Source organism: Elephas maximus, chromosome 19, assembly GCF_024166365.1.
Source record: "Elephas maximus indicus isolate mEleMax1 chromosome 19, mEleMax1 primary haplotype, whole genome shotgun sequence".
NCBI lineage: Eukaryota > Metazoa > Chordata > Mammalia > Proboscidea > Elephantidae > Elephas > Elephas maximus.
In genome coordinates this window covers 46,713,266-46,736,952 of record NC_064837.1, presented here as the reverse complement: position 1 = coordinate 46,736,952, position 23,687 = coordinate 46,713,266, and the positions used below count along the sequence as shown (strand labels likewise).

The 23,687-nt window shown below is 36.1% G+C and overlaps 1 protein-coding gene across 3 annotated transcripts in view; it reads left to right on the top strand.

Annotated features, from left to right (window-relative positions):
• FBXL20 (F-box and leucine rich repeat protein 20) overlaps positions 1-23,687 on the top strand; it is a 105,032-nt gene that overhangs the window by 36,606 nt on the left and 44,739 nt on the right. For all 3 annotated transcript variants that reach the window (XM_049861543.1, XM_049861544.1, XM_049861545.1), the window contains exons 2-6: positions 1,322-1,383; positions 14,216-14,270; positions 19,581-19,655; positions 21,061-21,155; positions 21,681-21,749. In XM_049861543.1, the coding sequence (XP_049717500.1) occupies positions 1,322-1,383; positions 14,216-14,270; positions 19,581-19,655; positions 21,061-21,155; positions 21,681-21,749 (356 nt within the window). The remainder of the gene's footprint in view (positions 1-1,321; positions 1,384-14,215; positions 14,271-19,580; positions 19,656-21,060; positions 21,156-21,680; positions 21,750-23,687) is intronic.

The window sequence follows — 23,687 nt, the reverse complement described above, 5'->3', positions numbered from 1 at the left end:
AGGTTGTACTTCTTCCAAGACAGATTTGTTCTTATATGTTTTATATGCCTCTTGTCATTTCTCTCTGATAATTACTAAATAATTTGTCCGTTTCTGTTTTTGTCATTGCAGAGCAAGAGATTCTTAAGGACAGAGATAATTTCTTAGCTTCTCTGTATCCTTTTGACTAGAAAAGTGTCTGATATTTACAAGATGTTCAGTAAATGTTTATTGCGTTAAGAGTAGTATCTGCAGTACTTGATAGCAGAGACAACATACTTCTCTTAGCTTCAGTGACATGTATATTTGTTGTTTTTACTGTGCTTTTTAGGGTATAGGCATTTCTTTTTATACATAGCTTAGCAGACAGACTTACAGTCATGATCTTTGTGGCAGAAATGGTAGCTCTGTTTAAAAGTAGTATTGTGAGTAACTTGCTAAATGATTATAATAACTAGTATAATTATATTTGTTATTAGTTGCCGTCAAGTCGATTCCAACTCATGGTGACCCCATGTGTGCAGAGTAGAACTGCTCCATAGGGTTTTCAAGGCTATGATGATTCAGAAGCAGATTGCCAGGCCTGTCTTCCAAGGTGCCTCTGAGTGGGTTTGAACCACCAACTTTCTGGATAGTAGTTAAGCACTTAATTATTTTTGCTACCCAGGGACTCCATAATTTATTTACTTATATATTTTTACATAAGTAAATGTATGTAAGTTTTTTATACTTATATGCATATATTTCATAGTATATAACATATTAAATTTATTAATATAAGTATAATAATTGTTTAGTGAACACTTGGATGCATTAAGAATGCTTGTAGTGGTGGTTATGAAGCATTATTGTTTTTCTGCATGATATATAAAGCCCAAAAGAGAGTGTTTCCTCTCAGGTTTCTGAACACCTCCCTGAATGTGATGGAGGTTTGAAGAATCACTCTATCTTAATGGCATTTTAAAATAGTCACCCAGTAGTGACCTTGTGCAGGTAAACTTGTTTGTAACTCAAACCTTTTATAACTCAGCTTCCTTATCTGTAGAATGAAGATAATAGGGCTGTTCTAAAGATTAAAAGCATTAATATATGAAAAGCAGTTCCTGACTCATAGTGTTATCCTTCTGACTGCTATTCTTTTTCTCTGAAGACAGGGAATGAATTAAATGCCTCAAAGACATTTTTCATCCTAAGAGTCTCTGAAAATACGACTTTGGCTTGTAATACCACTCTACTTACTTTCTTCTCTCCTAAGAGGATTGCCTGTAAACTGTTTAGTTGAACATAATAAAATGTTCAGTAGCACTTGACGCATCATGACATAATGATTTTGTTTTTGCAGATGTTCTCAAACAGTGATGAAGCTGTAATCAATAAAAAACTTCCCAAAGAACTCCTGTTACGGTAAGTCTGTGAATGCTGATTTTATGTTGGAGTTTTTATGTATATCATATTTGTGTATTTTAAAATTATGGTCATTTCTCCATTACTGGCATATGTCATTTGTTAGACAAATTTATTCTGCTGCATTAATTATAATTTAATTTTACCAATAAACTAGTTACCTATCAAATTTATTGATTGCTTTGTGAACTTTTAGGCTTATTGCTAGTTTTCATATATATAGTATCTGGGTTATCTGAATTTTTAATTTGTCAGTTCTTTTGTTAAATAGTCTTACTCCGTATTTTCTAGATATGAATCAAGATATTTGAAAGTTTAATTTAGTAGCAGTTTTCTCCCTCCCAAATTATACCTATATATGATTTTATTTTCTACTTTTCCATTGCCCTATTTATTATTGTATATAATATAAAAGAGGTAGTGTTGGAAAAAAAAAAAGAGGTACTGTTTTTTATTTTACAGTATCAAGTCTTTGAGGAATGATTTTAGTGTATCCTTTCCCCTACACTCTCCATTCCCTATATGAAAATGTGCCTATAAAATCACTTATGTTTAGAACGGAAACCCTGGTGGCATAGCGATTAAGTGCTATGGCTGCTAACTAAAAGGTTGGCAGTTCAAATCCACTAGACCCTCTTTGGAAACTGTATGGGGCCATTCTACTCTCTCCTCTAGGGTTGCTACGAGTTGGAATCGACTTAATGGCAATGGGTTACGTTTGAAACAAAATATTACAAATACTGAGGAGCTTTGTGGAATAATTATTTTAAAAGGCAAAGTTATTTGAAACGCCTTCCTTTTCAATATTGAGGTTAAGATTTTCCCATCCTCATTTTTAACCCATAGAAACTGCATTTGGGTTCATCCATAACATAAAACACAGAGCTCCATTTTACAAACATCTAATTTAGGACTCACCTAGGTAGAAACTGGGATCAGGGGAGTTACTTTCAGAGCCCCTGCACTGTTTGGGCCCCTGCACTATTTGGGCACTTAATCATAACATTCTTTGTTCACTTATGTGGAATATCATGACTGAGAAATGTATTTTGCAGATGTTGAAAATTAACTAGTTGTATATATATATTCAGAGGCATCTACTTCTTCCTCTTAGGACCTACAGCAGTCTAGCTCATAACCAGTTCCGTTACTGATTAAGGGTAGAAAATAATCTCTGACCTTACTGCTGGTAAAGGGCATTCCCTAAGTGTGACCATGTCTGAGTCCTCCACCATAGCCTATAAATCTTTATGTTCCCTTAGTACATTCACACTGGAGATACTAAGAAAAAAATAGCTGAATTGAACTTGAAGTACATTTTTACATAGAAGCAATGCATACGTGTTGGTTGGCTATAGTTGAAATAATAACAATAAACCCTGGACTACCCAGAGACTGGAGAATGTGTCTTTCTGAATACCTTGAGTAATTTCAGCAACATCTTAAAGAGAAATATTTTTAAATGGGCTATGTTCTTCACTGTTACCATAAACTGACTTTAATAAACTGACTTCATTAAAACATTTTAATTCTTTGATGATAATGCCATTGTTTTGGACATTAAATATTATTCTGTACTATAGTGGTTTATGTTAAGACTCATCAAAATTTGGGGAAATTACTTGACTCTGTGGTAAATGGCCTCACCCTGCTGTTGATTTACATTCTTACATTTATATTTTTATATAGTTGCTTTTCCAGTTTTTCAGTTTTACACCATGAAACCCAAATTCCTTAGACCTACAAGGGCCCTCATGATCTGAAAAGGGAATAATATGATTTAGTTTACAATTTTAAAGGATTAGTCTGGCTACATATTAAAACCAGATTGGGAGATACATGTGGAAGGCTACTAAAGAAATCCAGGCAAGTGATGAGGGTAACATAGGTAACAGTTTTTGTAATTCTTTAGACTTCAGTATTGCCCTACCTCTCCCCTTTCTATTTTTAGTCTCTGTTTATGACCTCACTTTGGTACCTGTGGATGAGGTATAGGTCTATAGTGGCCAGACAGATGGCATTGTTCAGGAAATTGGTTGAAGAAAATTCCTGTATTAACCAGCTTTTGTTACCACAAATAACTCCTAAATCTCAGCACATTCTCCCTCACCAATACATGAGGCTGTGACTCTCTTCCAGCCAGTGGTTCGACTGTAGCTTCTCATTCCTGGACTCAGACTGAAGGAGTAGCCCCTATCTGAGGCTGAGGACAGGTACACAAAAGGCCAAGGCCAGATCACCTAAGTGATTTTAAAACTTTGCTCGGATGTGGCATCATCATGTCTGCTTACATCCCATTGGCCAAAGCAGTTCACATGTCTAATAGTGATGGAATGGAAAAGTATATGGAGGAGAGGCTGTGTAAATATATGCTAACAGAACTGATGTGAGGTGCCTTCAAATCAGCTCCCACTTACAGCAAAACATTGCCCAGTCCTGCACCACCCTCACAAACATTGCTGTGTTTACAGTTTACCACACACATGTATATTAAACTGTCTCTCCTCAGTTCTGCCTTTCCTCCTCACTCTTTGGCACTGATTGCAATGAAGAGTTGTGTAGTCATATCCTAGCACTACCACTGCCGCTCATATTGACACACTACCATTCTAGGGTTTGGGCATGGAGAAGATTAGGAGTATTTGACTCCTTCTTTTTTTTTTTCTAGTTAATGAAATAAACAGCCATGAGTTGGAAGGTTGGGAAAACAGAGATTGAAAAAGGAAAATAAGCATCTTCTTTCTCAAGTTAGAACACTAGAGATATTTTATCCCTGTCAACATTTTTATCAATGATAATTTGATTCTAATCTATATGTATTATGTTGGAACTTACCCTTGCGTACGTTATAGATTAAATTGACTCATTTCTAAGCTAAACAGGAAATCTAACTACCACATATATTATTTCTATGGGAAAATGAGCTTGAGTTCCAAACAACCAATTCTATATTTTGTTTAAATCATTAAACCCTAATAGGAAAGAGGATTTCTTGATATCTTTGACATTGCACTAGAGAGGCAACAATTGATCAGTATAAATATTAATAAATTCCATCTGGGCATTTATAATTTATAGACATGCATGGTGTGAATTCCCTAAAGTTTAAATTTGGTTTAAAGCATACAGCTCAAGACTGGAAACAGCACATGCCTCTGGGAAGGAAAACTGGGTCGTTAGAAGACAGGAATAGAAGAAAAACTTACTTTTCAGTATGCTTTTCTGTACCTTTTTTTAGATATTTTTATTTTTAACTTTTCATCTTGAAATAATTTCATACTTATAAAAAGTTCCAAAAATAATGCAAAGAATTTGAGTATACCCTTCACCCGGCTTCCTGAAGGGTTAATATCTATCTTGTGTAACTCAGACATTTAGTTATCAAAATCAGGCAATTAACATTGTTGTTGTTAGGTGCTGTCAAGTTGATTCCAACTCATAGTGACCCTATGTGCAACATAATGAAACACTGCTTGGTCCTGCACCATCCTCACAATCGTTATGCTGGGGCCCATTTTTGCAGCTACTGTGTCAGTCCATCTCATTGAGGGCCTTCCTCTTTTTTGCTGACCCTCTACCAAGCATGATGTCCTTCTCCAGGGACTGATCCTTCCTGATAACATATCCAGAGTATGAGATGAAGTCTTGCCATCCTAACATCTAAGGAGCATTCTAGTTGTACTTCTTCCGAGACAGATTTGTAGGTTCTTCTGGCAGTCCATGGTATATTCGACACTCTCTGCCAACACCATAATTCAGAGGCATCAGTTCTTCTTCATTCTTCCTCATTCATTGTCCAGCTTTCACGTGCATATGAGGGGATTAAAAATACAATACCTTGGGTCAGGTGCACCTTAGTCCTCATAGTGACATCTTTGCTTTTTAATACTTTAAGAGGTCTTTTGCAGCACATTTGCCCAATGCAGTATGTTGTTTGATTTCTTAACTGCTGCTTCCATGGGTGTTGATAGTGGATCTGAGTAAAATGAAATCCTTGGCAACTTCATTCTTTTCTCCGTTTATCATGATATTGCTTATTGGTCCAGTTGTGAGGACTTTCGTTTTCTTTATGTTGTGGTGTAATCCATATTGAAGGCTGTAGTCTTTGATCTTTATCAGTAAGTGCTTCAAGTCCTCTTTGCTTTCAGCAAGTGAGGTTGTGTCACCTGCATATCGCAGGTTGTTGTTAATGAGTCTTCCTCCAATCTTGATGCCCCATTCTTTATATAGTCCTGCTTCTCAGATTATTTGTTCAGCATACAGATTGAATAAGTATGGTGAAAAGATACAACCCTGACATACCCCTTTCCTGATTTGAAACCACTCAGCATTCCCTTGTTCTGTTCGAACGACTGCTTCTTGGTCTGTGTATTGGTTCTGCATGAACAAAATTAAGTGTTCTGGAATTCCCATTCTTCTCAATGCTATCCATAATTTGTTATGATCCACACAGTTGAATGCCTTTGCATAGTCAATAAAACACAGGTAAGCACCTTTCTGGTATTCTCTGCTTTCAGCCAAGATCCATCTGACATCAGCAATGGTATCTCTTGTTCCATGTCTTCTTCTGAATCTGGCTTGCATTTTTGGCAGTTCCCTGTCAATGTACTGCTGCAACTGGTTTGGAATGATCTTCAGTAAAATTTTACTTGTGTGCAGTATTAATGATGTTGTTCGATAATTTCCACATTCTTCTGGATCGCCTTTATTTGGAACGGGCACAAATAATGGATCTCCTTCAGTTGGTTGGCCAGGTAGCTGTCTTCCAAATTTTTTGGCATAGCTGAGTGAGCACTTCCAATGCTACATCCATTTGTTGAAGCATCTCAATTAGTATTGTGTCAATTCCTGAAGCTTTGTTTTTCACCAATGCCTTCAGTGCAGCATGGACTTCTTCCTTAAATACCATCAGTTCTTGATCATATGCTATGTTCTGAAATGGTTAAACATCAACCAATTCTTTTTGGTACAGTGACTCTGTGTATTCCTTTCATCTTTTGATATTGCCTACGTCATTCAGTTTTTTGCCCATAGAATTCTTCAGAATTGCAACTCATGACTTGAATTTTTTCTTCAGTTCTTTCAGCTTGAGAAATGCTGAGCATGTTCTTCCCTTTTGGTTTTCTAACTGTAGGTCTTTGCACATTTCATTATAATAGTTTACTTTGTCATCTTGAACCACCCTTTGAAATCTTCTGTTCAGCTCTTTTACTTCATCATTTCTTCTTTTTGCGTTAGCTAGTCTACATCCAAGAGCAAGTTTCAGAGTCTCTTCTAACATCCATTTTGGACTTTTCTTTCCTGCCTTTTTAATGACTTACTGCTTTCTTTATGTATCATGTTCTTGATGTCATTCCACAGCTCGTCTGGCCTTCAGTCGTTAGTGTTTAGTGACTCGAATCTATTTTTGAGTTGTCTCTAAATTCAGGTGGAATATACTTAAGGTCATACTTTGGCTCTTGTGAACTTGTTCTAATATTCTTCAGCTTCAACTGGAACTTGCATATGAGCAATTTATGATCTTTTCCACAGCCAGCCACTGGCCTTGTTCTGACTGATGATATTGAGCCTTTCCATTGTCTCTTTCCACAGATATAGTCAGTTTGATTCCTGTGTATTCTTCCTGGTTAGGTCCATGTGTGTAGTTGCTGTTTATGTTGGTGAAAAAAGGTATTTACAATGAAGGAGTAGTTGGTCTTGCTAAATTCTATCATGCAATCTTCAGTGTCATTTCTGTCACCAAGGCCATGTTTTCCAACTACTGTTCCTTCTTCCTTGTTTCCAACTTTCACATTCCAATCACCGGTAATTATCAATGCATCATGATTTCATGTTTGATCAATTTCAGACTGCAGAAGTTGGTAAAAATCTTCAGTTTCCTCATCTTTAGAATTAGTGGTTGGTAGGTAAATTTGATTAATAGTCATATTAACTGGTCTTTTATGTAGGCGTATGGATATTATCCTATCACTGGCAGCATTGTACTTCAGGATAGATCTTGAAATTTTTTTTTGATGATGAATGTGATGCCATTCCTCTTCAATTTGTCATTCCTGGCATAGTAGACGATGTGATTGTCCAATTCAAAATGACTAACACCAGTCTATTTCAGCTCACTAATGCCTAGGATATCAATGTTTATGTGTTCCATTTCATTTTTGAGGACTTCCAATTTTCCTAGATTCATACTTCTTGGATTCCGTGTTCCTATTATTAATGGATGTTTGCAGCTGTTTCCTCTCATTTTGAGTTGTGCCACATCAGTAAATGAAGGTCCAGAAAGCTTGACTCCATTCACGTCATTAAGGTTGACCCTACTTTGAGGAGGCACCTCTTACCCAGTCATATTTTGAGTGCCTTCCAACCTGGGGAGCTCATCTTCCGGCACTGATCAGACAGTGTTCTGCTGCTATTCATAAAGTTTTCACCGGCTAATTTTTTCAATAGACCGCCAGATCCTTCTTCCTAGTCTGTCTTAGCCTGGAAGCTCAGCTAAAACCTGTCCACCATGGATGACCCTGCTGGTATTTGAAGTACTGATGGAATATCTTTCAGCCTCATAGCAACATGCAAGCCACCGCCATACGACAAACTGACAGACGTGTGGGACTTATTTGCATAGTCCCACCTAATCATTTTGTGGGCATCACAAAGGTTATGGCTTTACCCACCCATTGCCATCGAGTCCCATAGGGTTTCGAAGGAGCGCCTGGTGGATTTGAACTGCCGACGTTTTGGTTAGCAGCTAAACTCTTAACCACTACGCCACCAGGGCTTGCAAGGTTATGGCTAGAAGGGCCCATATTAAGTAACTCAGTGCACCACACACATTTTTCCTCCTTTTGATTAGAATCCATCTATTGGGTCCTTGACCAAAACATTCAGTAACGGTAGCTGGGCACCAACCATGTCTTCTGGTCTCATGGCAAAGGAAGTAGTAATTCATGGAGGCAGTTAGACCCGAACTTCATTTCCTTCTCGATCCCTGGGTCTCCTTCTTCTTCTACTGCTCTAAGCAAATAGAGACTAATAGTTGTAACTTGAGTGTCCTTTCTGTATCTTCTAAGTGTGTGTGTATCTTTTGAATTTCATATCATGTATATGTATTAGCTGTTTATAAAAATACCATTTAATAAAAAATTGTACATTTGGTTTGATTAGATTTTAAGTTACATACAAGGAGAAAAATTGTATTGTCAAGACCATACTATTCCCTTGTCTATGCAAGGCCACAGCCAAGTTACCAATGAATTAACCAAGTGTTCTTGTTTCCGCTTAACTTTAACTTACTTGTAGCTCACATTGGAAATAAAGTTTATTATTAATGATCTTGCAAGCTGGGTTATCCACTGTTGGCATAATGTGAAATTCAGTTAGCAGGATTGATAGTACTCCCTGTCAGATCAGGACCATATGCATTTATTTAAGGTTGCCTCTTGAAAAATGAATGTCAATGTTTATAAGACAAAGATCTTGTATGTTTTCCAAGAGCTACTGTGAATTGGCTTGTTTCTAAAGATTCCTTCTGAGGATGATACTGATAAATACAAAAAAGACTTGAAGTGATATGATTTCTTGAGCTCACACATGCCCTTTTAACTATAAGACAGTGCACTTTCAGAATGAGGGTTGTTATTATAAGATTCTGAATTTTTTTTTTTTTAACTCTTAGGAGTGTTGGATTATAAATATGACATGATATACATGTATGTATGAGTAGGAGATGAACTTTTTAAACTCTGAAAGAATGGATTCACAGGAGGTTTTGTTTTCTGGTTTTTTTTTTTTCCTTCTTCCCTTTGTCTACAGTAAAAGCCCCTAGGTGGCGCAAATAGTTTGCACTGGGCTTCTAACCTAAAGGTTTGGTGGTTTGAAACCCCCTCTTCCCTGCCAACCACACTGTGGAAGAAAGACCTCACAATTTGCTTCCATAAAGATTACAGCCCAAAAAAACCCTTTGAAGCAGTTCTTCTCAATAACACGTGGCATCACTATGAGATGGAATCGACCGGATGGTAACGGGTTTTGGGGGGGGTTGGGGGGGGTCTAAAATAGTAGATTACCATGCTGTGTTGGGGATCCCCAAGACCACTCCCAGGTTCAGTGATTGACTAGGAGGACTCACAGGAATCAACATACAGTTGATTCTTATGGTTATATTTACTACAAGGAAGGGATGCAAAGCAAAATCAGCAATGGGAAAGAGCACCTGGGGAGGAAAAATCCAGAGGAAACCAGGTAGAAGCTTCCAATACTCCCCTTCCAGTGAAGTCACACCAACCAAAAACCAAACCCAGTGCCGTCGAGTTGATTCCGACTCATAGCGACCCTATAGGACAGAGTAGAAGTACCCCATAGAGTTTCCAAGGAGTGCCTGGTGGATTCGAACTGCTGACCTTTTGGTTAGCAGCCATAGCACTTAACCACTACACCACGAGGGTTTCCGTGGAGTCATACAGGATGCACTTAATTCCTCCAGCAATGAGTAGTGAAACACGTGTGAAATGTTTTCTACAGGGAATATCATCAGGCAGTGGTGGGAACTCTCCTAAAATCCAGGTTCTCAGACATCATCCAAGGGCCAACCTTACAATCAAGACTTTATAAGGATAGCAGTCTCAGACTTGCTATGTTAACTCTTCCGCACACATGCTGTCTCATATTCTTTTCAGGAAAGCTCATAGTATTGATGATTTCTTGTAGCTTTTCCTTCAGTTCAATTGCCAGGAGTTCAAGATGGAGGGGTGTGTGGGTGTGTGCGCTCCTTCCTTTTAAAGGCATAATGGTTAAAAAACATGGACTCTGTAATCTGACTACCTAGGTTCTCTCATTTGCTAGCTAAAAATTGAGAATAATACTAGTACCTACCTCGTAGGGTTATCACAAGGGTCAAATGAGTTGATATATGTCAAGTGTTTAGAAGAGTGCCCTGGCATATAGTAAGTGCTATAAAAAGGTATGTATTATCGGTATTGGTTCTGTTTTTGACTCAGAGACTACAAAATGATGTCATCCGATTCCAAGACTATCAAAAGTGACCATCTCTCAATTTTAAGGTGCAAATTGGCATATGTTCTTATGTCAAAGTATGGAACAATATTACCGTTATCCAGCATTTAGTTTTCTGGCCTTCTCAATTATCCAGAACAAAGCAAAGAAACAGGAGATAAGCAGAAAGCTCAAAGGATGCATGCTAACTATTTTCTCAGGCCCTATTTACTCTTTTTTTTTAGGCATAGTTCTTACAAATTTGATTATGAGATGCAGTAAATTAAAATGAGATCAGAAGGTTAATGATGATAGGGCCCCCCGAGTTTTAAAAAGTGGCAATCTGACAGTAAGGAAGAATATATAAAAACTAACATAGAAAGTTTCAAAACCATAGCAGGGCTGTTTAATGAAGAGACAAAACAGATTTTAGTTATCTGTGAGGGTTTCACTGTACAGGACAAAAATTAATGTTTTTTACAAAGGCCATGAGATGTCAGGAAATATTTAAATTCTCTTCCCTTAAACCTTTATACACGAGCAAACATTTATTGAGTGATATAATGTTTTATGTTGTTTACAGAAATAATAGTCACTGCCTTTAGGAAGCTCACAGAGTGGCAAAGAACCATTTGAGAGTAAGTTGCAGACATGATGCTCTTTGTCCTTAAAGACTTCAGTGTGTATTTTCTAAAAAAAATGAAGATTTTTCTTATTTAGCCACGGTAATCAAAATCAGGAAATGGACATTGATACACTACTATTATCTGATTTACAGACCGTTTTCCAGTCTTAATAGTGTGCTATTAATGTCCTTTAGAGTAAAAGGAAAAAAATACAGATTTTTCTTCCTGATTGAGGCTCCAGTCAAGGATCACAGATTGCATTTAGTTATCACCTCTCTTACCTGGCACGGTTCCTTAGTCTTTGTTGTTCATCGGCATTGACAGTTTTGAAGAGTACAGGCCAGCTATTTTGTAGAATGTCCCTCCTGATTAAATTCAGGTTTTGCATTTTTGGTAGGAATGCCACAGAAATGATATAGTATCCTTCACAGTGCATCAAATCATAGACAAACAATTTACCCCAAAGCTTTTTTATGTAACCTGGTCCCTGTCTGACTCTCTGGACTTTGCTCAATGTCCTCATCTGTAAAATGGAAATGATAATAGTACCTGTCTATGAGGACTATTGTGAGAAGTCATTGTGTTAATGTATATAAAAAAAAACAAAAAAATAATGCCTGACACACAATAACTCAATAAAGGATTGTTAAGTTATTATATGCTGCTGCTATAGTGCTATACTCCATCCCTCACTGTCTCTTTGTTATCCTCAAACAGGCCTTCATCTTACACCATATACCCATTTCCTCTACCTGAAATGTTCTTTTCCCCAGATCGTGGCAATCCTAGTTTCTTTGATCGTTTAAGTCCCAGATCAAATGTCTACTCCTAGAGGAGCCTTCCTGTGACCACCCTTCTATCACATTACTTTGCTTTATGTTCTTCATAGCACTCCTCACTATCTGAAACTTTCTCACACATTTTACCTATTTTGTGTCTATCTTCTGCCCTTAGACCATAAACTGCACAATGATAGCACCTAAAACAATGCCTTTTGATAGTAGGTGTAAAAATATACACCCACTCCTCAGTTATTGACATGGTTAGGTTCCAAAGACCAGTTCGTTATGCAGAAATTGACATAATGTGAAAATGGAGGATGACCATATCAGATCACAAAATGGAGGATGACTACATCATTACATAACTGCCAAATTACATCATTACATAACTGCCAAACCACTGAGAATCATGGCCTAGCCAAGCTGACACATAACCTTAACCATCACAGAGGACGTTACTCTCACCTCGTACCTCGGCATTCGTTACTGCCAGATGTACGTTGTTAATGCATAAAATAGATTTTTTACTATTGCCGTCAATGCGAAATGTCAGATAATAAGATAGCCGATAAATGACGAGTAGCTGTATTTTTTTTAAATAATTTTTATTATGCTTTAAGTGAAAGTTTACAAATCAAGTCAGTCTCTCACATATAAACTTACATACACCTTACTACATACTCCCACTTACTCTCCCCCTAATGAGTCAGCCCGCTCCCTCCTTCCAGTCTCTCCTTTTGTGACTGTTTTGCCAGTTTCTAACCCCCTCTACCCTCCCATCTCCCCTCTAGACAGGAGATGCCAACATAGTCTCAAGTGCCCACTTGATACAAGTGAGTAGCTGTATTTTGAATGAACACTTGAAACTCACCTCCTCTGTGTTCATGTTTCTTTTCCTTTCTGGCAAGCCGAAAGCTTATAGCCACAACTTTTAGAGATGTTGCCCATCATTGTAACTAGACTTTCCCCCCCTTCTTACCCATCCGTCCAGTCCTCCTGAGAGAATGCGGACTCTCTAGACATCACTGTAGATTGCCTACAGCTACCTATTTTCATTTTATTATTTGCACTGTAATTGTTTTCTGGGCTTTTGTTCAGGGACTTCCCTGCCTCTGGCTGGTGTCTTGTTGAGATTGCAAGATATAGATCAGTTACATTTACTCACCATGTTCCCCATCTTAACCCTTCCAACTCATTTAATTTATCCTCAGTTTTAATCATTCCCTTATGGGGACCTCTGCAGTTGGAGAAAATCAAAACATGTCAGCAATCTGTTAGAGAAAGTAAATGTGTAAGAAAGCATTAGGGAGCTTTCCTGTAAATGACTCAGCTGCCGTTACTTGTTTTTCTGACATCATGCAACTATTCCAGTCACCAAAAGCACCTTTTCCAAAACTTAACATATTTATAAAATGCACACAACTTTCTGTCTGATGTAAGTATTAACAAAGGTTATACCAACTTCTGAAACATGACTGATAAACTCTAATCGCTAAGCAGGAAAATTTTGTTCGTTTAAGCTGACACAATTTACAATGAGAATGACTGTAGAATAGTAAATCTAGCCTCAGTCTTCTCCAAACAAATGATTCCTGATCTCCATTTTGTAACACTCCAGGATCTCCAGTTATCTCAAGTGATGTCATAAAATTCTTAAAGCAAAATTAACTTTAATCTCTTAAATCTTTAAAGCAAATGCTACATTGTACTTTTTTCCACTTGCAGAAGAACTTAGCTTGTTATTCAGATCAGGGTGACCTTTAAGGATGTTCATGAGTGAAGAGGGCTTCAAGAGAAGTAACCCATTCACTTTACTTCCGCGCCGCCCAAACCTATGTATACAGGTGGCTTGTGGTATTAGAGTTTATCAGGGTGTAAGCAAATAAATTCTTGGTCTACTTCAAAACAGGTATTTATTTGACCTTTATAAAAGAGCGAAAAAAATTGTAGGCGGTAAATGTTTCCTGACGTTGATGTGTGTTACATTAAATCAGTTTTAATTTTCTAAATTCGAATTAAGTATTTAGAGATTTAATATTTTATAGATATTACAGTATTATTTTGTCCTACATTTTCTATAACTGCAGAATTCTTTATTCAGATATTCCTCCCTTAGCCTATTTCTTTTGATATCCAGAGGTGGGAAAAATTGTTTATTTTTTACATTTATAAAATTATATCCGTTATCACCCCTAATGCAAGTAATTACATTTATATGATACTTATTCTTATATTATCAAGTGAAAGATTGCTTACTCTTCCTATGTTTTATATAGGCAATATCTGTAAATTGTTGGAAGTTTTTTGTGTGTGTTTGCTTGTTTGAAAGAGCTGCTTCTTTTTTTTTTGGTTTGTGTTAATGTAGTCAGTTATTTATACACAAAAATCAAGAGAAACTTTGTCATATAATAAAGTTTGTCTCTCTTTTCTTTTTAGAATATTCTCTTTTCTGGATGTCGTTACCCTGTGTCGCTGTGCTCAGGTCTCCAGGGTAAGAATGGTTGACATGATACAGGGGAATCTTCCTGACATTCATGATGTCAGCCTCTGTATAGTAGGCTAGCCATTTACTTCAGGTGTTATTTGTATGTTATGTTTCAAAGGATAGTATTTGAACCATGGCATACCTAATTCTACAATGGGATTATATTTAATTTTTATAACACTTAACAATTTACATAGTATAAACAGAGGAAACTTTTTCAGTGCAAAAAAAACATTAAAAATTAAAAGGCTTGGCTCAGAATTATGATGGAATAGTGTTTTATTATGTTTTTCTGGTTAAGAATCTTGTACATATGAAACAATACTAAGAGCTATAAGGATTTCTTAGTATGTGAGAGCAAATGCAATATAACTAATCAAATATATTTTCTTTTGGTACAACTCAGAACATTTTGCAAGGAGGGCAGGAGAGAAGCAGGGAGATGAGGGAAAGAAACCTTTTTTGACTTATATGTTGTGTTATGTGTGCAGCCTTATAAGGATCTTTCAACAATGTTGGATTTTACAGTGGCAAATACAATAAATTTATCCAAGTCCCCAGATGACCTTTCTTCCATTTAGCAAAAGAGTCGATAGAGGGATGGGAGGGGGGAGAGAAAGGGGAAATTACTATCTGGGAAGTAGTGAGTTTTCATCTATGATGATGGGGAGGTTGGCATCGACTAAGGTAATGATTACACAATCTGGCTAATGTAGCTGTTATCACTAAGCTGTACGTCAGCAAAAACAAAGGTGAAATGGCAAATAAAGTGTTTTATATAACTTTACAACTACAACAGCAGCCAAAAAAGGCTGCACCTATTGATACTACTTAGGTACAATTAAATGCTTCATGGGATTAGTTTTCTTGGTTTGAAGGTTTAGGGTCATGGCTTTGTGTGTCTGTGTAGTCAGTTGGCCTAAAATCATTTTGGAGTTTCTGTCCTACCTCCTAGTTTGGTGCATAGCACCTGGGGCCTTAAAAGCTTACAGTTGGTCAAGAGACCTCTTGAATTGGAGAAGGAAATGAACCGCAGGTTTAATTTCCTCCATGAACTACTTACTACCTCCTTTGCCATGAGACCAGATGAAATGGATGATGTCCAGCTACCGTTACTGAATGTTATGATCAAGAACCCAATGGATGGATTCTGATCAAAAGGAAGAAAATCATAGAGCAGAACTTCAAATTAATATGGAAACCAGACTTGCTGAATCCGTTGAGATAAACAACAGTTTAGCTCCATTAATAAAGAATGCTTGCCTTGAGCATTGCAGTATTATAAAGAGTTCAGACTGACAATAAATTATCTAAAGCATATGTCATGGATTGAATCGTATCCCCCAAAAATAACTTGATTAGACCATGATTCCCAGTATCATGTGGTTGGCCTCTGTTTTGTGATTTTCCTGTGTTATAAATCATAATCTCTGCTTGTGGTGAAAGAGGATTAGGGTGAGATATAACACCTTTGCTCGGGTTACATCCTTGACCCAGTGTAAAGGGAGCTTCCCTGGGTGTGGCCTACACCACCTTTTATCTTACAAGAGATAAAAAGAAAGGGAAGCAGACAGAGAGTTGGGGACCTCATACCACCAAAAAAGCAGTGTCAGGAGCAGAGCGCCTCCTTTGGACCTGAGGCTCCTGCACTGAGATGCTGCTAGACCAAGGAAAGAGTAGTGGCATCACAAGGAACTTCCTCCAGAGCCGACAAGGTAGAGAAAGCCTTCCCTTGGAACCGGCGCCCTAAATTCGGACTTGTAGCCTACTGGGCTGTGAGAGAATAAACTTAGCTTTGTTAAAGCCGTCTACTTGTGGTAATTCTGTTTTAGCAGCACTAGACGACCAAGACAACATAGATGAGAACTTAAAGGGGCAGAGAGTTGAAATTAATGGTGATAAAACAATATGGGTAGAGATATTGAGAATGGTGACACAATGTGACATATGTAACCAATGTCGTTGAACTGTACATGTAGAATGGATGTTTGGTTATGTATATTTTCACCAAATATACATAACCAAATGTTTGTTTGTGTATATTTTCACCAAAAAAATAGGATAGATTGATGGCTTCAACAATATTTTCTCTCAGATGACATGTGCCTGGATTTATCATTTAAAAAAAAAAATTGTTCTTATTTTAATGCTTTTATGGTTATTGCCAAATGATTGAAAAAAATCGTTAAAGTTCATTTTTATTTTAATTATAGGGTATCAGTTAAATGCCCAATAATGTATTTCTCTTTATATATTTTGAAACAGAAAATATGCTTTCAACAGGTATTTTTCTAAGTAGAAACCTATTTTTACCTTAATTATAATGAACAGTATTTAATTAAAAGAGTGCCTAAAATGAGAGATATTACTGCGCTCTTTGCCTCTTATTTTATCTGTCCCTTTACTATTTTCCCCAGGTAGGCCGTGTTTTGACTTCAGTCATATCACAAAACTATTTTAAGTAGCCTCTGGCTTCAAGCCCCCTCTAAATGAGATTTAGATGATCTAAAGCCCTGTTAACCTTTATTACCATTTTGATTTTTAACTGTCAGTAATATTTTTTAATAACATGGCTTTGTGTCATTAACAAAGGCTCTTGAGAATGGTGCATAAAAGTCTAATTTTCATGTTATTGTCCCTCGTTCTTTTCTTAAAAGATATTTGCTAGAATTAAAAAAAAAAAAATTATGGAGAAAACCAAAGTTCATTCACAGAATCAATTTCTACATTATACTTATCCATTTTTGTTAGTTGATATTGATGACAAAATGGTGAGACATAATTAACTGCCACTGATATAAAGTGTAGAATTATTGTTATTAGAAAATTGCTTTATGAACCATTCCTAATCTCTTTGGTAAGGCACTAGGAAATGCAGAAGTACCTACAATTGTCATTTCTTTTAACAAACTGAACAGTGACTTTTTGTTCATTCATTAAAAATTTTTATTAAGAACCTACTATGAAAAAAAAAAAAGAACCTACTATGTACCAACTACGTCCTAGGTGCTGGATGTATGATTATCTCATAGAGCATTGTGTTACCACGATGTTATCTGTGTAGGCCGACCCAAGTGTCCCTTCAAATCACCATCATCACATACCCTTAAAAAACAAATAAAAAAGGTCTTACTGTAGAAAATTTGAAAATTCACCATTTTGCTACCTTTAAAGTTGTTTTTGCATCTAAAAAGCCACGCTAAATCTGTGTGTCAGCTGTTTTGGAAACAACCAGTAATTTTTTGGCGATTTTTTAAAATGACATTTCTGTGGCTGGTACTTCTGTGGTCTCTCTGGACATGATTATTACATTGCTCTTACAAATGAGTAGGTTTTCCTTTCTGTTGCCATATGAAGCTGAGATAATCACTGTGGAATAAAATACACAGAGCAGTGTCTAAATCTGTTTAGTTGCACATCTTCACCCCAGAAATGTTGTCTTCAGTGAGTTTTAATTGTTAGTTTCATTGCAGGTCCCTCTTTCCACTTAACAGGTGTTAACTTAAAAGAATGGAATTCATAATGCCAGTATACATTAAATCTAGATAGTTGGTACATCGATAGTTATCCTATTATTCTCTGTATTTGAAATAGTTTATTCACTTACTTATTTTAAAAGCAGGCTCTAGAGAGGAACCTGTCATTCCTAATTTTAGTCTGAGTTCTGCATATTTATTGCTTGCTGGAGAAAGTAGTATAAAGAAATGAGAAACACCATACCACTTCAGAAGTTTATTTGCTCAAGAATCTATTAAACATATCATCTTTAAAATTTTTATCTGCTGATGAATGGATAAACAAACTATGGTACATACACACAACGGAGTACTACGCAGCGGTAAAGAACAATGATGAATCTGCAAAGCATCTCACAACATGGATGAATCTGGAGGGCATTATGCTGAGTGAAATAAGTCAATCACAAAAGGACAAATATTATATGAGACCACTGCTGTAAAAACACATTAAAAAGTTTACACACATACACACACACACAAAAAGATTTTTTTCACCTGTTGGCTAGCAACTTAAAAAAAACATTGGAAAAATATGAGGCCACTAAAAGAAAAGTAGCATTGAATTCCTCACAAAACCTCAGATATTTCTAGAATGATAAATGCTTGCTTACCTTCTCTCCATGTTTCTGACATATTTCTTGCTGAATGTGTGGTAATTATCCTGGTGCTTATAAATATATCAAGAATTTCTGTTTCACAATTTCTGAGAAATGCCAATAAGTATAGCCAATATTGAATCTTTGATTTAATTTGTTGAAGATGTAATACTCTAAATTTATAACAGCACTAAGAGTTTTGTTTACATTTTAAATTTTACAGGCAAACTTTTTTGTGTGCTTTAAGCAGAAGTTTGCAAATCAAGTCAGTCTCTCATACAAAAACTTATACCCACCTTGCTGTGTACTACTGGCTGCTCTCCCCCTAATGAGACAGCACACTCCTCCTCTCCACCCTGTATTTCCCATGTCCATTCAACCAGCTCCTGTCCCCCTGTGTATAGATAAACTTCTAAAAGGTTTCTGATTAAAATACAGAATGATCCACAAAAAATTACCTTCTACTGAAGTTATTTGTCACCTAATCCTGAAAAGTTGAAAAGCTTAGACACTTTCTTGCCTCCTTTTAGCTTGTCGAAGCTGAAGTATTATCACTATTTTAAAATAACTGCTGAATCAAGTTAGAGGGAGTGGTGATGAATTGAAAAACATGCTTGAGTGAGCAAATTGATGAGGAGGAAAAGCATTAAGGTCCTTTCATGTATACAGAGAGATGATATTGTCTTTTCTTAGTTGCAAATCACTGTATCACAGTTTCAAGTCTAACCAAGTGATAACTATGGATAACAAATACGTATTGAACACTACTGTGTTTGGAATACTGTCCCCTTCCTTTGGTTTCAACCTCATCTTATTCCCAGTTTAGGGATAGATCAGGAGACTTTTCATCAGCTTAACTTCTATCTCATTTTGGATAGAAACTACAGTCTTCCAGTTAGAAAACAGCTTCTGCCTGATACTTATCACAACTTTGTCCTTTCCCCAACTTCCCTAATCTAAGAGCCTCCTTAACTGTTAGTTTCTGTACCTATTCATTTATAAGATAATCTAACTGGAGAATAAAGTATGGGTCAGGAATAAGGCAGGTCATTGGGGAGTTAGTGGTGGGGTTGAGAAATTTTTTGGCCCATTTCATACATTAGTTGGTTGTTATTAGGTTAAATTGTGAATTTAAATAATTCTGGTTTTTCCCTTTCATTTCAGCTCTTGTTCATTTTTTTTTTACTTTTTCTTCAAAATAGGCCTGGAATGTTCTGGCTCTGGATGGCAGTAACTGGCAGCGAATTGACCTGTTTGATTTCCAGAGGGATATTGAGGTATAATTATGTGGTGTGTGGCCCCATTTCTCTTGTTAGAATGTAATTACAGCATGGAACAGATTAACCCCAGCCATGCAAATCTTCTCCTTTTCCCTGGAGAGAAAAACTATTAATTTCAGTGTATCTTAACTTCATAAGAGCCTTTGAAGTTCCCAAGAGCTTGTTTAGTTTTTGAGAGTGAACAGAATTATTTCACTGAAACCGGAATCAAAATTTTTATTTTTGCTTTTGTTTTTGCAGTGGAAATGTGAACCTGTGTTTGCTTATTTAAGGAAGTCATTCTGTATTTGTTTATTGAAGAACAAGTAGAGCTAAAACTTGTTGGGGGTAGTATTGGCATATATTCTTGAGATGAGCATTTCGGTTCTTGGGGAGGCTACAGATACTTTTTGTGGAGAATGAAAAAAAGAATAAAGCCAAAATCATTTATTGAATTGTTTTTGCTGTTCTATAGTATAGCTTCACTTAGCATAGCCTGTTATCTCTAAAATAAAGAAACATAATGGGTTTTGGAGTTAGATAAACTTAAAGCTTAACCTGAATTTGAGCTCTCTGGTCCTTACTTTTTTCACCAGGAGGGTGAAAATAATAGCTCCCTCGTAGTGTTATAAGAATTAAATTAGACACTTTTTTTTTCTTTTTTAAGTTCTAGTGGAAATAATTCTCTTGAGATAAGAAGTTTAAAAAAAAAAAAAAGCACACGTACTTTTCATTGTCTTCAGAAAAATGTTTTTAAAATAATACCCATTGACGTTACACTGGGTTTTTATGTTTTTTGCACTTCTCTAATCTTCATGGATGTAAATGTTTATGCCGATACTGCCTGCAAAATCATTCAGCAGGGTTTTGTTGAGACTCTTGTTATATGCAGAGTACCGCAGTAAACACATTAGAAGGAATACAAAAATAATAAAAACAGTTACTGTCTTTCAGTAGGTGTGGTTTAGCCAGGAATGCAGTATACATGTATATAGTAGCATAAGAGCACTATAGGGCACCATTTCCTCAAATGCAGAATATCTTACAAATTAAACAAGATAAATAAGGATACAGAGTTTAGGCACGTTTCAAGTAGATGGATTAATCAGGAGAGCTTTCTTAAAATATACCAAAAACCAAACCCGTTGCCATCGGGTCGATTCCCACTCAGAGTGACTCTATAGGACAGGGTGGAACTGCCCCATAGGGTTTCCAAGGAGAGAGTAGTGGATTCCAACTGCCGACCTTTTGGTTAGCAGCCAAGCTCTTCACCACTGCAACACCAGGGCTCCAATAAATTAATTAGGTCTTTAAAATGAGAAGAAACCTTTTCTCTTTGTTTATAAATTGTTTTTAAAAAAATCAGGTGTGTTCTTTTCATAAATAGTGAGATAACTTATCTTTTTGTTTACCTGTCTTACAGGGCCGGGTAGTGGAGAATATTTCAAAAAGATGCGGGGGCTTTTTACGAAAGTTGAGTCTTCGTGGCTGTCTTGGAGTAGGAGACAATGCATTAAGGTAAGACCATAACTGTTGATTAACTAATCTCATTGAACCATCCTACCCAGAATAGCATCATCTCACCCAGAAAATACTAAAATAGCTTTTAAATGTCTAAGATCTTTAGAACCCAATCACATATACGTTACTTAGAGCACAAAAATATACAGTAATGGGAAGCATGGGCTGGGGAATAAAACAAGTGCCCCCCGCCAAAAAAAAAAAGCCAGATTCCCCATCATAACTGGTTCTTTCTAGGACCTTGAGTATGTTTTTTTTTTTTTAATTTTTATTTTTATTATGCTTTAAGTGATTTTTTTTTTTTTTAAACATTAATTTACTCAAAGATAGATCATTTGAACTTGGTTGACATACAGATCAGTGTTTAAGGGTTTTGGGTTGAAAATTTATGGATAATTGTGAACCACTTTGGTACCAACAATCAATATTGCCAATAATAAAATCTCTTATTATTATTATTTTTTTGCCTGGAGTGGTGCCCATTTCACCTGAGAGCTTTTACTTTGTTTCTTTCCTATAAAGGACCTTTGCACAGAACTGTAGGAACATTGAAGTGCTGAATCTTAATGGGTGTACAAAGACCACAGACGCGTAAGTATCGTATGTTTTAGAAGGGTGAGTCATAGCCCCTTGTGTCTGGCCTACACTAGCTTTAAATGCAGGCTAGTAAATATATTTAGCAAATTTCATCCTGTTTTTACAGAGGAAAGCTACTTCAAAAGGAAAAAACAACATTAAGGTAAAAATTAAATAAACTTATTTTGGATTTGGCCTAAATCCTGTTTTGATATTTAAAGGAAAACTTAAAAAAAATTGTAGTTGATGTATATGCAGCAGGGATACTAAAAATATAGATTACTAGGATTATTTTTATTTCAAAAAGATACTAGTAACTATATTTCAAAAGCCACAGTAAACATATAATTCTATAAAAATGTGTAACATCTTAACCACAGGACTAAACAGCTTACGATAACCAGTAATGGTGGCATTTATTAAATGGCTCCTTAAATGTGTTGTGTCTGTGTCAGTTGCTGTATAAAAAAACTAGACATATCGTCCATCCTTGAGAGGCTTGCAGTTCCAGATATAGTAGACTTAAAAAGTAGATATAATAAACCTTCAGCCCAAGGATGTGAGTTGGTAATTACATGCATCAAATAACATTTGAATATTATGTAGGCATATTGTTGCTTATTGTAAGGTGAAATGAAGTCATTGTAGAAGCATATTTGCACAGGGAGGAGCCAGGGTTATTCACCAAGCCTTTCTGTCCAGAAAAGCCTCATGAAAGAGATGGGATCTTTGAAATTGCTTGGATCAGGGAAAGTAGAAGACAGTCTAAGCATAGGGTAAAAAAAAAAAAAATTTTTTTTTTTTTTTTTAAGCATAGGGTACACATTGTTTATTTACTATCTTCTTTGAGGTCACAACATTGTTAATGTTTAATGTAAGAAAGTGTCTGAAAGACAAGGACTGTGGTTGTTAATTCATTCTGCTAGTAAGTATTATTCATGTGGATTGATTTGGAAACTAATATGAGAGACAGATTTACTGGTACCTTCTTCTCACTGCTGCTTTATATCAGTAACTCTACATTTCTTTTAGATAGATTACCTTTTGATTTTCTGTTTTCTTTGAATACTTAGTGTTACAGAGATTAAAAATTCAACCATTTAGTATCTAGAAAAGTTAAATATAATTTACACTTTTTTCTGGGAATTTTTCCTATCCCGAAGATACACTGGCAGAAATATAGTATATGTCTAAGGTTGTTCATTTGTACTGTTTCTAATAACAAACATTACATTATTTGTAATAGCAAGACTAGAAACAACCCAAATATGTATTGGTAGCAGAGGGTTTAAAAGAAATGAGAAAAATCTCTATATAGTACTCAGGAGTGAACACAGGACATACTATAAAGTGAAAAAAGAAGTTCGTATAATATAATACTTTTTGTAGGGGCAGAGGACTTACTGTATTTTTTGCCAATAATGCACATTATTCGTTTTTTCCCAGCTGCATAACCCCCCACGTGTTATTTTCCTAAGCACGCTATGCCATTTTTTTTTTTTACATGTTACTGACTTTAATTAACACTAAGAAGACAAAATTAAACTGTGAAATGAACAGACCTAACATAACCTAACGGTTTCACTTAAGACGGTCTGATAAGGTTTTTGCATTATAATTATCAACTTAAATTAATAGAAACACATGCACAGTTTCGTTTGCTTATTTTCTGATTACTGGGGGACTACCAGACTCCACCCATGACTTCTTGACTGTGGCTTATACCTTTATTATACAATTATGATCCAAAGTAACATTTTCAGGCTGTTTTTATTCATATAAGCAGGAGATTAAAGAAAATGAACAGAACGGTATGATTTACCTATAATATGGAGGGTGGGTTAATGAGGCCGAAATTTACTTCTGGAAATGTCACAAGACATGCACAGTATATGCATAGATATACTATACCAGGAACTGTTTTACAAATTTCATTATTTCTGTGCATTATAT